The sequence below is a fragment of the Bombina bombina genome, chromosome 6, assembly GCF_027579735.1.
Source record: "Bombina bombina isolate aBomBom1 chromosome 6, aBomBom1.pri, whole genome shotgun sequence".
In the NCBI taxonomy this organism is placed as follows: Eukaryota; Metazoa; Chordata; class Amphibia; order Anura; family Bombinatoridae; genus Bombina; species Bombina bombina.
The window spans coordinates 9,323,631-9,338,369 of record NC_069504.1 but is presented as its reverse complement, the minus strand read 5'-3'; the positions used below and the strand labels follow the sequence as shown (position 1 = coordinate 9,338,369).

Genomic DNA, 14,739 nt, shown 5'->3' with positions numbered 1-14,739 from the left:
TGAGTAACTGTTAGTTTTGAGTAACTGTATTGTCTTAGACAGTTGTTGTTAGCAGTTGTTGTTGTTGCACCAGTTTTAAGCAGTGGCTAGAAGCAAAATAAATAGCCGATTTAGACTTAAACTTGGACTGAATTATTTAGACGACATTTTTAAGATGAGGATGTCTCTGCCTAACTAAAAGATATTGCGGATCCTACTGCCTCTCCGCTACAAGTAGGTACTGACAGGGCTGCTATAAGTGTGTACAGTAGGTACTGACAGGGCTGCTATAAGTGTGTACAGTAGGTACTGACAGGGCTGCTATAAGTGTGTACAGTAGGTACTGACAGGGCTGCTATAAGTGTCTGTGTACAGTAGGTACTGACAGGGCTGCTATAAGTGACTGTACAGTAGGTACTGACAGGGATGCTGTAAGTGTCTGTGTACAGTAGGTACTGAAAGGGCTGCTATAAGTGTCTGTGTACAGTAGGTACTGAGAGGGCTGCTATAAGTGTCTGTGTACAGTAGGTACTGACAGAGCTGCTATAAGTGTCTGTACAGTAGGTACTGACAGGGCTGCTATAAGTGTCTGTGTACAGTAGGTACTGACAGGGCTGCTATAAGTGTCTGTGTACAGTAGGTACTGACAGAGCTGCTATAAGTGTCTGTACAGTAGGTACTGACAGAGCTGCTATAAGTGTCTGTACAGTAGGTACTGACAGGGCTGCTATAAGTGTCTGTGTACAGTAGGTACTGACAGGGCTGCTATAAGTGTCTGTGTAGAGTAGGTACTGACAGAGCTGCTATAAGTGTGTGTACAGTAGGTACTGAGAGGGCTGCTGTAAGTGTCTGTACAGTAGGTACTGACAGAGCTGCTATAAGTGTCTGTACAGTAGGTACTGACAGAGCTGCTGTAAGTGTCTGTGTACAGTAGGTACTGAGAGGGCTGCTATACGTGTGTGTACAGTAGGTACTGACAGGGCTGCTATAAGTGTGTACAGTAGGTACTGACAGGGCTGCTGTAAGTGTCTGTGTACAGTAGGTACTGAGAGGGCTGCTATACGTTTGTGTACAGTAGGTACTGACAGGGCTGCTATAAGTGTATGTGTACAGTAGGTACTGACAGGGCTGCTATAAGTGTATGTGTACAGTAGGTACTGACAGGGCTGCTATAAGTGTCTGTGTACAGTAGGTACTGACAGGGCTGCTATAAGTGTGTACAATAGGTACTGACAGGGCTGCTTTAAGTGTCTGTGTACAGTAGGTACTGAGAGGGCTGCTATACGTGTGTGTACAGTAGGTACTGACAGGGCTGCTATAAGTGTCTGTGTACAGTAGGTACTGAGAGGGCTGCTATACGTGTGTGTACAGTAGGTACTGACAGGGCTGCTATAAGTGTCTGTGTACAGTAGGTACTGAGAGGGCTGCTGTGTGTGTACAGTAGGTACTGAGAGGGCTGCTGTAAGTGTGTGTACAGTAGGTACTGAGAGGGCTGCTATATGTGTCTGTGTACAGTAGGTACTGACAGGGCAGCTGTGTCTGTGTACAGTAGGTACTGACAGGGATGCTGTAAGTGTCTGTGTACAGTAGGTACTGAGAGGGCTGCTATACGTGTGTGTACAGTAGGTACTGACAGGGCTGCTATAAGTGTGTACAGTAGGTACTGACAGGGCTGCTGTAAGTGTCTGTGTACAGTAGGTACTGAGAGGGCTGCTATACGTGTGTGTACAGTAGGTACTGACAGGGCTGCTATAAGTGTCTGTGTACAGTAGGTACTGAGAGGGCTGCTATACGTGTGTGTACAGTAGGTACTGACAGGGCTGCTATAAGTGTGTACAGTAGGTACTGACAGGGCTGCTGTAAGTGTCTGTGTACAGTAGGTACTGACAGGGCAGCTGTAAGTGTCTGTGTACAGTAGGTACTGACAGAGCTGCTATAAGTATCTGTGTACAGTAGGTACTGACAGGGCAGCTGTAAGTGTCTGTGTACAGTAGGTACTGACAGAGCTGCTATAAGTATCTGTGTACAGTAGGTACTGACAGAGCTGCTGTAAGTGTCTGTGTACAGTAGGTACTGACAGAGCTGCTATAAGTATCTGTGTACAGTAGGTACTGACAGAGCTGCTGTAAGTGTCTGTGTACAGTAGGTACTGACAGAGCTGCTGTAAGTGTCTGTGTACAGTAGGTACTGACAGGGCTGCTGTAAGTGTCTGTGTACAGTAGGTACTGACAGGGCTGCTGTAAGTGTCTGTGTACAGTAGGTACTGACAGGGCTGCTGTAAGTGTCTGTGTACAGTAGGTACTGACAGGGCTGCTGTAAGTGTCTGTGTACAGTAGGTACTGACAGGGCTGCTGTAAGTGTCTGTGTACAGTAGGTACTGACAGGGCTGCTGTAAGTGTCTGTGTACAGTAGGTACTGACAGGGCTGCTGTAAGTGTCTGTGTACAGTAGGTACTGACAGGGCTGCTGTAAGTATCTGTGTGCAGTAAACAGTTACAAATGTATAAAGCCGAGGGTTTGATACAATGTACCAGGTAGGTGATCAGAGCTGTCTGGGGTTTGTGTATGGGGAAAACAGGGATATGTCTCCCCTTTTTGTTCCTGGAGATACAGACACTGCAGTTTTGTTGGTACCCCCAGACCAACTTATGAAGTAAAGTAACGCTGTACGGCCGCTAAACTCAGATTTGACCTAGAAGTAAATGGGAAGGGTAAAGCTTCACAACGCACAGCTGCTGATGCACTAACAATATTTTCCTTCTCATAGGAAGAAGATTGGGAAAAATGAATCTCGTACGGACCGTGAGTCTGAGGCAGAAAGAGCTAAAGCTAATGCATCACTGTGGGAAGCGCGGCTAAAAGTCACCGAATTGTCACGCACAGAGTATCGCGAGGCGGCCCGCGGTCTCGCCGAGAACAATGAGGAGCTGACAAAGCATCAGTACCAGCTAGAGAGGGACTTGCTCCATGTGATTGGCTTCCTCAAGAAACAGGAAACCGAGAAGGATGACATGGTAACCTGTGTACTGTACCTGACACCTTATAGTAACTTGTGTACTGTACCTGACACCTTATAGTAACCTGTGTACTGTACCTGACACCTTATAGTAACCTGTGTACTGTACCTGACACCTTATAGTAACCTGTGTACTGTACCTGACACCTTATAGTAACTTGTGTACTGTACCTGACACCTTATAGTAACTTGTATACTGTACCTGACACCTTATAGTAACCCGTGTACTGTTCCTGACACCTTATAGTAACTTGTGTACTGTACCTGACACCTTATAGTAACTTGTGTACTGTACCTGACACCTTATAGTAACCTGTGTACTGTACCTGACACCTTATAGTAACTTGTGTACTGTACCTGACACCTTATAGTAACTCGTGTACTGTACCTGACACCTTATAGTAACCTGTGTACTGTACCTGACACCTTATAGTAACTTGTGTACTGTACCTGACACCTTATAGTAACCTGTGTACTGTACCTGACACCTTATAGTAACCTGTGTACTGTACCTGACACCTTATAGTAACTTGTGTACTGTACCTGACACCTTATAGTAACCTGTGTACTGTACCTGAAACCTTATAGTAACTTGTATACTGTACCTGACACCTTATAGTAACCTGTGTACTGTACCTGACACCTTATAGTAACTTGTGTACTGTACCTGACACCTTATAGTAACTTGTGTACTGGACGTGACACCTTATAGTAACTTGTGTACTGTACCTGACACCTTATAGTAACCTGTGTACTGTACCTGACACCTTATAGTAACTTGTGTACTGTACCTGACACCTTATAGTAACCTGTGTACTGTACCTGACACCTTATAGTAACTTGTGTACTGTACCTGACACCTTATAGTAACTTGTATACTGTACCTGACACCTTATAGTAACTTGTGTACTGTAACTGACACCTTATAGTAACTTGTGTACTGTACCTGACACCTTATAGTAACCCGTGTACTGTACCTGACACCTTATAGTAACCTGTGTACTGTACCTGACACCTTATAGTAACTTGTGTACTGTACCTGACACCTTATAGTAACTTGTATACTGTACCTGACACCTTATAGTAACCTGTGTACTGTACCTGACACCTTATAGTAACTTGTGTACTGTACCTGACACCTTATAGTAACCTGTGTACTGTACCTGACACCTTATAGTAACCTGTGTACTGTACCTGACTAATGATACCTTATAGTAACCTGTGTACTGTACCTGACTAATGACACCTTATAGTAACCTGTGTACTGTACCTGACTAATGATACCTTATAGTAACTTGTGTACTGTACCTAATGACACCTTATAGTAACTTGTGTACTGTACCTAATGACACCTTATAGTAACCTGTGTACTGTACCTAATGACACCTTATCGTAACTTGTGTACTGTACCTAATGACACCTTATAGTAACCTATGTACTGTACCTAATGACATCTTATAGTAACCTGTGTACTGTACCTAATGACACCTTATAGTAACCTGTGTACTGTACCTAATGACATCTTATAGTAACCTGTGTACTGTACCTAATGACACCATATAGTAACCTGTGTACTGTACCTAATGACACCTTATAGTAACCTGTGTACTGTACCTAATGACACCTTATAGTAACCTGTGTACTGTACCTGACTAATGACACCTTATAGTAACTTGTGTACTGTATCTGACTAATGACACGTATAGTAACCTGTGTACTGTACCTGACTAATGATACCTTATAGTAACTTGTGTACTGTACCTGACTAATGACACCTTATAGTAACTTGTGTACTGTATCTGACTAATGGCACGTATAGTAACCTGTGTACTGTACCTGATACCTTATAGTAACTTGTGTACTGTACCTGACACCTTATAGTAACTTGTGTACTGTACCTCACTAATGACACCTTATAGTAACCTGTGTACTGTACCTAATGACACCTTATAGTAACCTGTGTACTGTACCTAATGACACCTTATAGTAACTTGTGTACTGTACCTGACACCTTATAGTAACTTGTGTACTGTTCCTGACTAATGATACCTTATATTAACTTGTGTACTGTACCTAATGACACTTTATAGTAACCTGTGTACTGTACCTGACTAATGATACTTTATAGTAACTTGTGTACTGTACCTAATGACACCTTATAGTAACCTGGGTACTGTACCTCACTAATGACACCTTATAATAACTTGTGTACTGTACCTGACTAATGACACCTTATAGTAACATGTGTACTGTACCTAATGACACTTTATAGTAACTTGTGTACTGTACCTAATGACACCTTATAGTAACTTGTGTGCTGTACGTAATGACACCTTTTAGTAACTTGTGTACTGTACCTAATGACACCTCATAGTAACTTGTGTACTGTACCTGACTAATGACACTTTATAGTAACTTGTGTACTGTACCTGACTAATGACACTTTATAGTAACTTGTGTGCTGTACCTAATAACACTTTATAGTAACCTGTATACTGTACCTGACACCTTATAGTAACTTGTGTACTGTACCTAATGACACCTTATAGTAACCTGTGTACTGTACCTGACACCTTATAGTAACTTGTGTACTGTACCTAATGACACCTTATAGTAACCTGTGTACTGTACCTGACACCTTATAGTAACTTGTGTACTGTACCTCACTAATGACACCTTATAGTAACCTGTGTACTGTACCTAATGACACCTTATAGTAACTTGTGTACTGTACCTGACTAATGACACCTTATAGTAACCGTTGTACTGTACCTAATGACACCTTATAGTAACTTGTGTACTGTACCTAATGACACCTTATAGTAACTTGTGTTCTGTACTTAATGACACCTTATAGTAACTTGTGTACTGTACCTGACTAATGACACCTTATAGTAACTTGTGTACTGTACCTAATGACACCTTATAGTAACTTGTGTTCTGTACCTAATGACACCTTATAGTAACCTGTGTACTGTACCTAATGACACCTTATAGTAACTTGTGTACTGCACCTGACTAATGACCCCTTATAGTAACTTGTGTACTGTACCTGACTAATGACACCTTATAGTAACTTGTGTACTGTACCTGACTAATGACACCTTATAGTAACTTGTGTACTGTACCTGACTAATGACACCTTATAGTAACCTGTGCACTGTACCTGACACTGTATAGTAACCTGTGTACTGTAGCTGATGCATTTTATTACTTTTTAGATTGACAAATTACAGCACCAGCTGATAACACAGAAGGAATCTGCACAGGAGGAGAAGCAGCTGTTGGTGAGTTGTTGCACAAAGCGATCAGTAACAGTAACATTGAGCTGCAGCTGCTGGTGAGTTGTTGCACATAGCGATCAGTAACAATGAGCTGCAGCTGTTGGTGAGTTGTTGCACATAGCGATCAGTAACCATGAGCTGCAGCTGTTGGTGAGTTGTTGCACATAGGGATCAGTAACAATGAGCTGCAGCTGTTGGTGAGTTGTTGCACAAAGCGATCAGTAACCATGAGCTGCAGCTGTTGGTGAGTTATTGCACATAGCGATCAGTAACAATGAGCTGCAGCTGTTGGTGAGTTATTGCACATAGCGATCAGTAACAATGAGCTGCAGCTGTTGGTGAGTTGTTGCACAAAGCGATCAGTAACCATGAGCTGCAGCTGTTGGTGAGTTGTTGCACAAAGCGATCAGTAACAATGAGCTGCAGCTGTTGGTGAGTTGTTGCACATAGCGATCAGTAACAATGAGCTGCAGCTGTTGGTGAGTTATTGCACATAGCGATCAGTAACAATGAGCTGCAGCTGTTGGTGAGTTGTTGCACATAGCGATCAGTAACAATGAGCTGCAGCTGTTGGTGAGTTGTTGCACATAGGGATCAGTAACAATGAGCTGCAGCTGTTGGTGAGTTGTTGCACATAGGGATCAGTAACAATGAGATGCTGCTGTTGGTGAGTTGTTGCACAAAGCGATCAGTAACAATGAGCTGCAGCTGTTGGTGAGTTGTTGCACAAACCGATCAGTAACAATGAGCTGCAGCTGTTGGTGAGTTGTTGCACATAGCGATCAGTAACAATGAGCTGCAGCTGTTGGTGAGTTATTGCACATAGCGATCAGTAACAATGAGCTGCAGCTGTTGGTGAGTTGTTGCACATAGGGATCAGTAACAATGAGCGGCAGCTGTTGGTGAGTTGTTGCACAAAGCGATCAGTAACAATGAGCTGCAGCTGTTGGTGAGTTGTTGCACATAGCGATCAGTAACAATGAGCTGCAGCTGTTGGTGAGTTGTTGCACATAGCGATCAGTAACAATGAGCTGCAGCTGTTGGTGAGTTGTTGCACAAAGCGATCAGTAACAATGAGCTGCAGCTGTTGGTGAGTTGTTGCACATAGCGATCAGTAACAATGAGCTGCAGCTGTTGGTGAGTTGTTGCACATAGCGATCAGTAACAATGAGCTGCAGCTGTTGGTGAGTTGTTGCACATAGCGATCAGTAACAATGAGCTGCAGCTGTTGGTGAGTTGTTGCACATAGCGATCAGTAACAATGAGCTGCAGATGTTGGTGAGTTGTTGCACATAGCGATCAGTAACAATGAGCTGCAGATGTTGGTGAGTTGTTGCACAAACCGATCAGTAACAATGAGCTGCAGCTGTTGGTGAGTTGTTGCACATAGCGATCAGTAACAATGAGCTGCAGCTGTTGGTGAGTTGTTGCACAAAGCGATCAGTAACAATGAGCTGCAGCTGTTGGTGAGTTGTTGCACATAGCGATCAGTAACAATGAGCTGCAGCTGTTGGTGAGTTGTTGCACAAAGCGATCAGTAACAATGAGCTGCAGCTGTTGGTGAGTTGTTGCACAAAGCGATCAGTAACAATGAGCTGCAGCTGTTGGTGAGTTGTTGCACATAGCGATCAGTAACAATGAGCTGCAGCTGTTGGTGAGTTGTTGCACATAGCGATCAGTAACAATGAGCTGCAGCTGTTGGTGAGTTGTTGCACATAGCGATCAGTAACAATGAGCTGCAGATGTTGGTGAGTTGTTGCACATAGCGATCAGTAACAATGAGCTGCAGATGTTGGTGAGTTGTTGCACAAACCGATCAGTAACAATGAGCTGCAGCTGTTGGTGAGTTGTTGCACATAGCGATCAGTAACAATGAGCTGCAGCTGTTGGTGAATTGTTGCACATAGCGATCAGTAACAATGAGCTGCAGCTGTTGGTGAGTTGTTGCACAAACCGATCAGTAACAATGAGCTGCAGCTGTTGGTGAGTTGTTGCACAAACCGATCAGTAACAATGAGCTGCAGCTGTTGGTGAGTTGTTGCACAAAGCGATCAGTAACAATGAGCTGCAGCTGTTGGTGAGTTATTGCACATAGCGATCAGTAACAATGAGCTGCAGCTGTTGGTGAGTTATTGCACATAGCGATCAGTAACAATGAGCTGCAGCTGTTGGTGAGTTCTTGCACATAGCGATCAGTAACAATGAGCTGCAGCTGTTGGTGAGTTATTGCACATAGCGATCAGTAACAATGAGCTGCAGCTGTTGGTGAGTTGTTGCACATAGCGATCAGTAACAATGAGCTGCAGCTGTTGGTGAGTTGTTGCACATAGCGATCAGTAACAATGATCTGCAGCTGTTGGTGAGTTGTTGCACATAGCGATCAGTAACAATGAGATGCTGCTGTTGGTGAGTTGTTGCACATAGCGATCAGTAACAATCAGCTGCAGCTGTTGGTGAGTTGTTGCACAAAGCGATCAGTAACAGTGAGCTGCAGCTGTTGGTGAGTTGTTGCACAAAGCGATCAGTAACAATGAGCTGCAGCTGTTGGTGAGTTGTTGCACATAGCGATCAGTAACAATGAGCTGTAGGTGTTGGTGAGTTGTTGCACAAAGCGATCAGTAACAATGAGCTGCAGCTGTTGGTGAGTTGTTGCACATAGCGATCAGTAACAATGAGCGGCAGCTGTTGGTGAGTTATTGCACATAGCGATCAGTAACAGTGAGCTGCAGCTGTTGGTGAGTTGTTGCACAAAGCGATCAGTAACAATGAGCTGCAGCTGTTGGTGAGTTGTTGCACATAGCGATCAGTAACAATGAGCTGCAGCTGTTGGTGAGTTGTTGCACATAGCGATCAGTAACAATGAGCTGCAGCTGTTGGTGAGTTGTTGCACAAAGTGATCAGTAACAATAAGCTGCAGCTGTTGGTGAGTTGTTGCACATAGCGATCAGTAACAATGAGCTGCAGCTGTTGGTGAGTTGTTGCACAAAGCGATCAGTAACAATGAGCTGCAGCTGTTGGTGAGTTATTGCACATAGGGATCAGTAACAATGAGCTGCAGCTGTTGGTGAGTTGTTGCACAAAGCGATCAGTAACCATGAGCTGCAGCTGTTGGTGAGTTATTGCACATAGCGATCAGTAACAATGAGCTGCAGCTGTTGGTGAGTTGTTGCACAAAGCGATCAGTAACAATGAGCTGCAGCTGTTGGTGAGTTGTTGCACATAGCGATCAGTAACAATGAGCTGCAGCTGTTGGTGAGTTATTGCACATAGCGATCAGTAACAATGAGCTGCAGCTGTTGGTGAGTTGTTGCACATAGCGATCAGTAACAATGAGCTGCAGCTGTTGGTGAGTTGTTGCACATAGGGATCAGTAACAATGAGCTGCAGCTGTTGGTGAGTTGTTGCACATAGCGATCAGTAACAATGAGCTGCAGCTGTTGGTGAGTTGTTGCACATAGCGATCAGTAACAATGAGCTGCAGCTGTTGGTGAGTTGTTGCACATAGCGATCAGTAACAATGAGCTGCAGCTGTTGGTGAGTTGTTGCACAAAGCAATCAGTAACAATGAGCTGCAGCTGTTGGTGAGTTGTTGCACATAGCGATCAGTAACAATGAGCTGCAGCTGTTGGTGAGTTGTTGCACAAAGCGATCAGTAACAATGAGCTGCAGCTGTTGGTGAGTTGTTGCACATAGCGATCAGTAACAATGAGCTGCAGCTGTTGGTGAGTTGTTGCACATAGCGATCAGTAACAATGAGCTGCAGCTGTTGGTGAGTTGTTGCACATAGCGATCAGTAACAATGAGCTGCAGCTGTTGGTGAGTTGTTGCACATAGCGATCAGTAACAATGAGCTGCAGATGTTGGTGAGTTGTTGCACAAACCGATCAGTAACAATGAGCTGCAGCTGTTGGTGAGTTGTTGCACATAGCGATCAGTAACAATGAGCTGCAGCTGTTGGTGAGTTGTTGCACAAAGCGATCAGTAACAATGAGCTGCAGCTGTTGGGGAGTTGTTGCACATAGCGATCAGTAACAATGAGATGCTGCTGTTGGTGAGTTGTTGCACATAGCGATCAGTAACAATCAGCTGCAGCTGTTGGTGAGTTGTTGCACAAAGCGATCAGTAACAATGAGCTGCAGCTGTTGGGGAGTTGTTGCACATAGCGATCAGTAACAATGAGATGCTGCTGTTGGTGAGTTGTTGCACATAGCGATCAGTAACAATCAGCTGCAGCTGTTGGTGAGTTGTTGCACATAGCGATCAGTAACAATCAGCTGCAGCTGTTGGTGAGTTGTTGCACCAAGCGATCAGTAACAATGAGCTGCAGCTGTTGGTGAGTTGTTGCACATAGCGATCAGTAACAATGAGCTGCAGCTGTTGGTGAGTTGTTGCACAAAGCGATCAGTAACAATGAGCTGCAGCTGTTGGTGAGTTGTTGCACATAGCGATCAGTAACAATGAGCTGTAGGTGTTGGTGAGTTGTTGCACAAAGCGATCAGTAACAATGAGCTGCAGCTGTTGGTGAGTTGTTGCACATAGCGATCAGTAACAATGAGCTGCAGCTGTTGGTGAGTTGTTGCACAAAGCGATCAGTAACAATGAGCGGCAGCTGTTGGTGAGTTATTGCACATAGCGATCAGTAACAGTGAGCTGCAGCTGTTGGTGAGTTGTTGCACAAAGCGATCAGTAACAATGAGCTGCAGCTGTTGGTGAGTTGTTGCACATAGCGATCAGTAACAATGAGCTGCAGCTGTTGGTGAGTTGTTGCACAAAGCGATCAGTAACAATGAGCTGCAGTTGTTGGTGAGTTGTTGCACATAGCGATCAGTAACAATGAGATGCTGCTGTTGGTGAGTTGTTGCACATAGCGATCAGTAACAATGAGCTGCAGCTGTTGGTGAGTTGTTGCACAAAGCGATCAGTAACAGTAACAATGAGCTGCAGCTGTTGGTGAGTTGTTGCACATAGCGATCAGTAACAGTGAGCTGCAGCTGTTGGTGAGTTATTGCACATAGCAATCAGTAACAATGAGCTGCAGCTGTTGGTGAGTTGTTGCACATAGCGATCAGTAACAATGAGCTGCAGCTGTTGGTGAGTTGTTGCACATAGCGATCAGTAACAATGAGCTGCAGCTGTTGGTGAGTTGTTGCACATAGCGATCAGTAACAATGAGCTGCAGCTGTTGGTGAGTTATTGCACATAGCGATCAGTAACAATGAGCTGCAGCTGTTGGTGAGTTGCTGCACATAGCGATCAGTAACAATGAGTTGCAGCTGTTGGTGAGTTGTTGCACATAGCGATCAGTAACAATGAGCTGCAGCTGTTGGTGAGTTGTTGCACATAGCGATCAGTAACAATGAGCTGCAGCTGTTGGTGAGTTGTTGCACAAAGCGATCAGTAACAATGAGCTGCAGCTGTTGGTGAGTTGTTGCACATAGCGATCAGTAACAATGAGCTGCAGCTGTTGGTGAGTTGTTGCACAAACCGATCAGTAACAATGAGCTGCAGCTGTTGGTGAGTTGTTGCACAAACCGATCAGTAACAATGAGCTGCAGCTGTTGGTGAGTTGTTGCACATAGCGATCAGTAACAATGAGCTGCAGCTGTTGGGGAGTTGTTGCACAAAGCGATCAGTAACAATGAGCTGCAGCTGTTGGGGAGTTGTTGCACATAGCGATCAGTAACAATGAGATGCTGCTGTTGGTGATTTGTTGCACATAGCGATCAGTAACAATGAGCTGCAGCTGTTGGTGAGTTGTTGCACATAGCGATCAGTAACAATGATCTGCAGCTGTTGGTGAGTTGTTGCACATAGCGATCAGTAACAATGAGCTGCAGCTGTTGGTGAGTTGTTGCACAAAGCGATCAGTAACAATGAGCTGCAGCTGTTGGGGAGTTGTTGCACAAAGCGATCAGTAACAATGATCTGCAGCTGTTGGTGAGTTATTGCACATAGCGATCAGTAACAATGAGCTGCAGCTGTTGGTGAGTTGTTGCACATAGCGATCAGTAACAATGAGCTGCAGCTGTTGGTGAGTTGTTGCACAAAGCGATCAGTAACAATGAGCTGCAGCTGTTGGTGAGTTCTTGCACAAAGCGATCAGTAACAATGAGCTGCAGCTGTTGGTGAGTTGTTGCACAAAGCGATCAGTAACAATGAGCTGCAGCTGTTGGTGAGTTATTGCACATAGCGATCAGTAACAATGAGCTGCAGCTGTTTTTGAGTTGTTGCACATAGCGATCAGTAACAATGAGCTGCAGCTGTTGGTGAGTTGTTGCACATAGCGATCAGTAACAATGAGCTGCAGCTGTTGGTGAGTTGTTGCACAAAGCGATCAGTAACAATGAGCTGCAGCTGTTGGTGAGTTGTTGCACAAAGCGATCAGTAACAATGAGCTGCAGCTGTTGGTGAGTTGTTGCACATAGCGATCAGTAACAATGAGCTGCAGCTGTTGGTGAGTTATTGCACATAGCGATCAGTAACAATGAGCTGCAGCTGTTGGTGAGTTATTGCACATAGCGATCAGTAACAATGAGCTGCAGCTGTTTTTGAGTTGTTGCACATAGCGATCAGTAACAATGAGCTGCAGCTGTTGGTGAGTTGTTGCACATAGCGATCAGTAACAATGAGATGCTGCTGTTGGTGAGTTGTTGCACAAAGCGATCAGTAACAATGAGCTGCAGCTGTTGGTGAGTTGTTGCACAAAGCGATCAGTAACAATGAGCTGCAGCTGTTGGTGAGTTGTTGCACATAGCGATCAGTAACAATGAGCTGCAGCTGTTGGTGAGTTATTGCACATAGCGATCAGTAACAATGAGCTGCAGCTGTTGGTGAGTTGTTGCACATAGCGATCAGTAACAATGAGCTGCAGCTGTTGGTGAGTTGTTGCACAAAGCGATCAGTAACAATGATCTGCAGCTGTTGTGAGTTGTTGCACATAGCGATCAGTAACAATGAGCTGCAGCTGTTGGTAAGTTGTTGCACATAGCGATCAGTAACAATGATCTGCAGCTGTTGGTGAGTTGTTGCACAAAGCGATCAGTAACAATGAGCTGCAGCTGTTGGTGAGTTGTTGCACATAGCGATCAGTAACAATGAGATGCTGCTGTTGGTGAGTTGTTGCACATAGCGATCAGTAACAATGAGCTGCAGCTGTTGGTGAGTAGTTGCACATAGCGATCAGTAACAATGAGCTGCAGCTGTTGGTGAGTTGCTGCACCAAGCGATCAGTAACAATGAGCTGCAGCTGTTGGTGAGTTGTTGCACATAGCGATCAGTAACAATGAGCTGCAGCTGTTGGTGAATTGTTGCACATAGCGATCAGTAACAATGAGCTGCAGCTGTTGGTGAGTTATTGCACATAGCGATCAGTAACAGTGAGCTGCAGCTGTTGGTGAGTTGCTGCACCAAGCGATCAGTAACAATGAGATGCAGCTGTTGGTGAGTTGTTGCACAAAGCGATCAGTAACAATGAGCTGCAGCTGTTGGTGAGTTGTTGCACAAAGCGATCAGTAACAATGAGCTGCAGCTGTTGGTGAGTTGTTGCACAAAGCGATCAGTAACAATGAGCTGCAGTTGTTGGTGAGTTGCTGCACCAATCGATCAGTAACAATGAGATGCAGCTGTTGGTGAGTTCTTGCACAAAGCGATCAGTAACAATGAGCTGCAGCTGTTGGTGAGTTGTTGCACATAGCGATCAGTAACAATGAGCTGCAGCTGTTGGTGAGTTATTGCACATAGCGATCAGTAACAATGATCTGCAGCTGTTGGTGAGTTGTTGCACATAGCGATCAGTAACAATGAGCTGCAGCTGTTGGTGAGTTATTGCACATAGCGATCAGTAACAATGATCTGCAGCTGTTGGTGAGTTGTTGCACAAAGCGATCAGTAACAATGAGCTGCAGCTGTTGGTGAGTTGTTGCACATAGCGATCAGTAACAATGAGCTGCAGCTGTTTTTGAGTTATTGCACATAGCGATCAGTAACAATGAGCTGCAGCTGTTGGTGAGTTGTTGCACATAGCGATCAGTAACAATGAGCTGCAGCTGTTGGTGAGTTATTGCACATAGCGATCAGTAACAATGAGCTGCAGCTGTTGGTGAGTTATTGCACATAACGATCAGTAACAATGAGCTGCAGCTGTTGGTGAGTTATTGCACATAGCGATCAGTAACAGTGAGCTGCAGCTGTTGGTGAGTTGCTGCACCAAGCGATCAGTAACAATGAGATGCAGCTGTTGGTGAGTTGTTGCACAAAGCGATCAGTAACAATGAGCTGCAGTTGTTGGTGAGTTGCTGCACCAATCGATCAGTAACAATGAGATGCAGCTGTTGGTGAGTTCTTGCACAAAGCGATCAGTAACAATGAGCTGCAGCTGTTGGTGAGTTGTTGCACATAGCGATCAGTAACAATGAGCTGCAACTGTTGGTGAGTTATTGCACATAGGGATCAGTAACAATGA

At 44.6% G+C, this 14,739-nt stretch overlaps 1 protein-coding gene across 1 annotated transcript in view; it reads left to right on the top strand.

The window, feature by feature from the left end:
* Window positions 1-14,739, top strand: part of BBOF1 (basal body orientation factor 1) — a 168,846-nt gene that overhangs the window by 25,430 nt on the left and 128,677 nt on the right. Inside the window, exons 2-3 of the mRNA XM_053716305.1 lie at window positions 2,746-2,992; window positions 6,216-6,281. Coding sequence (XP_053572280.1) covers window positions 2,746-2,992; window positions 6,216-6,281 — 313 coding nt within the window. The remainder of the gene's footprint in view (window positions 1-2,745; window positions 2,993-6,215; window positions 6,282-14,739) is intronic.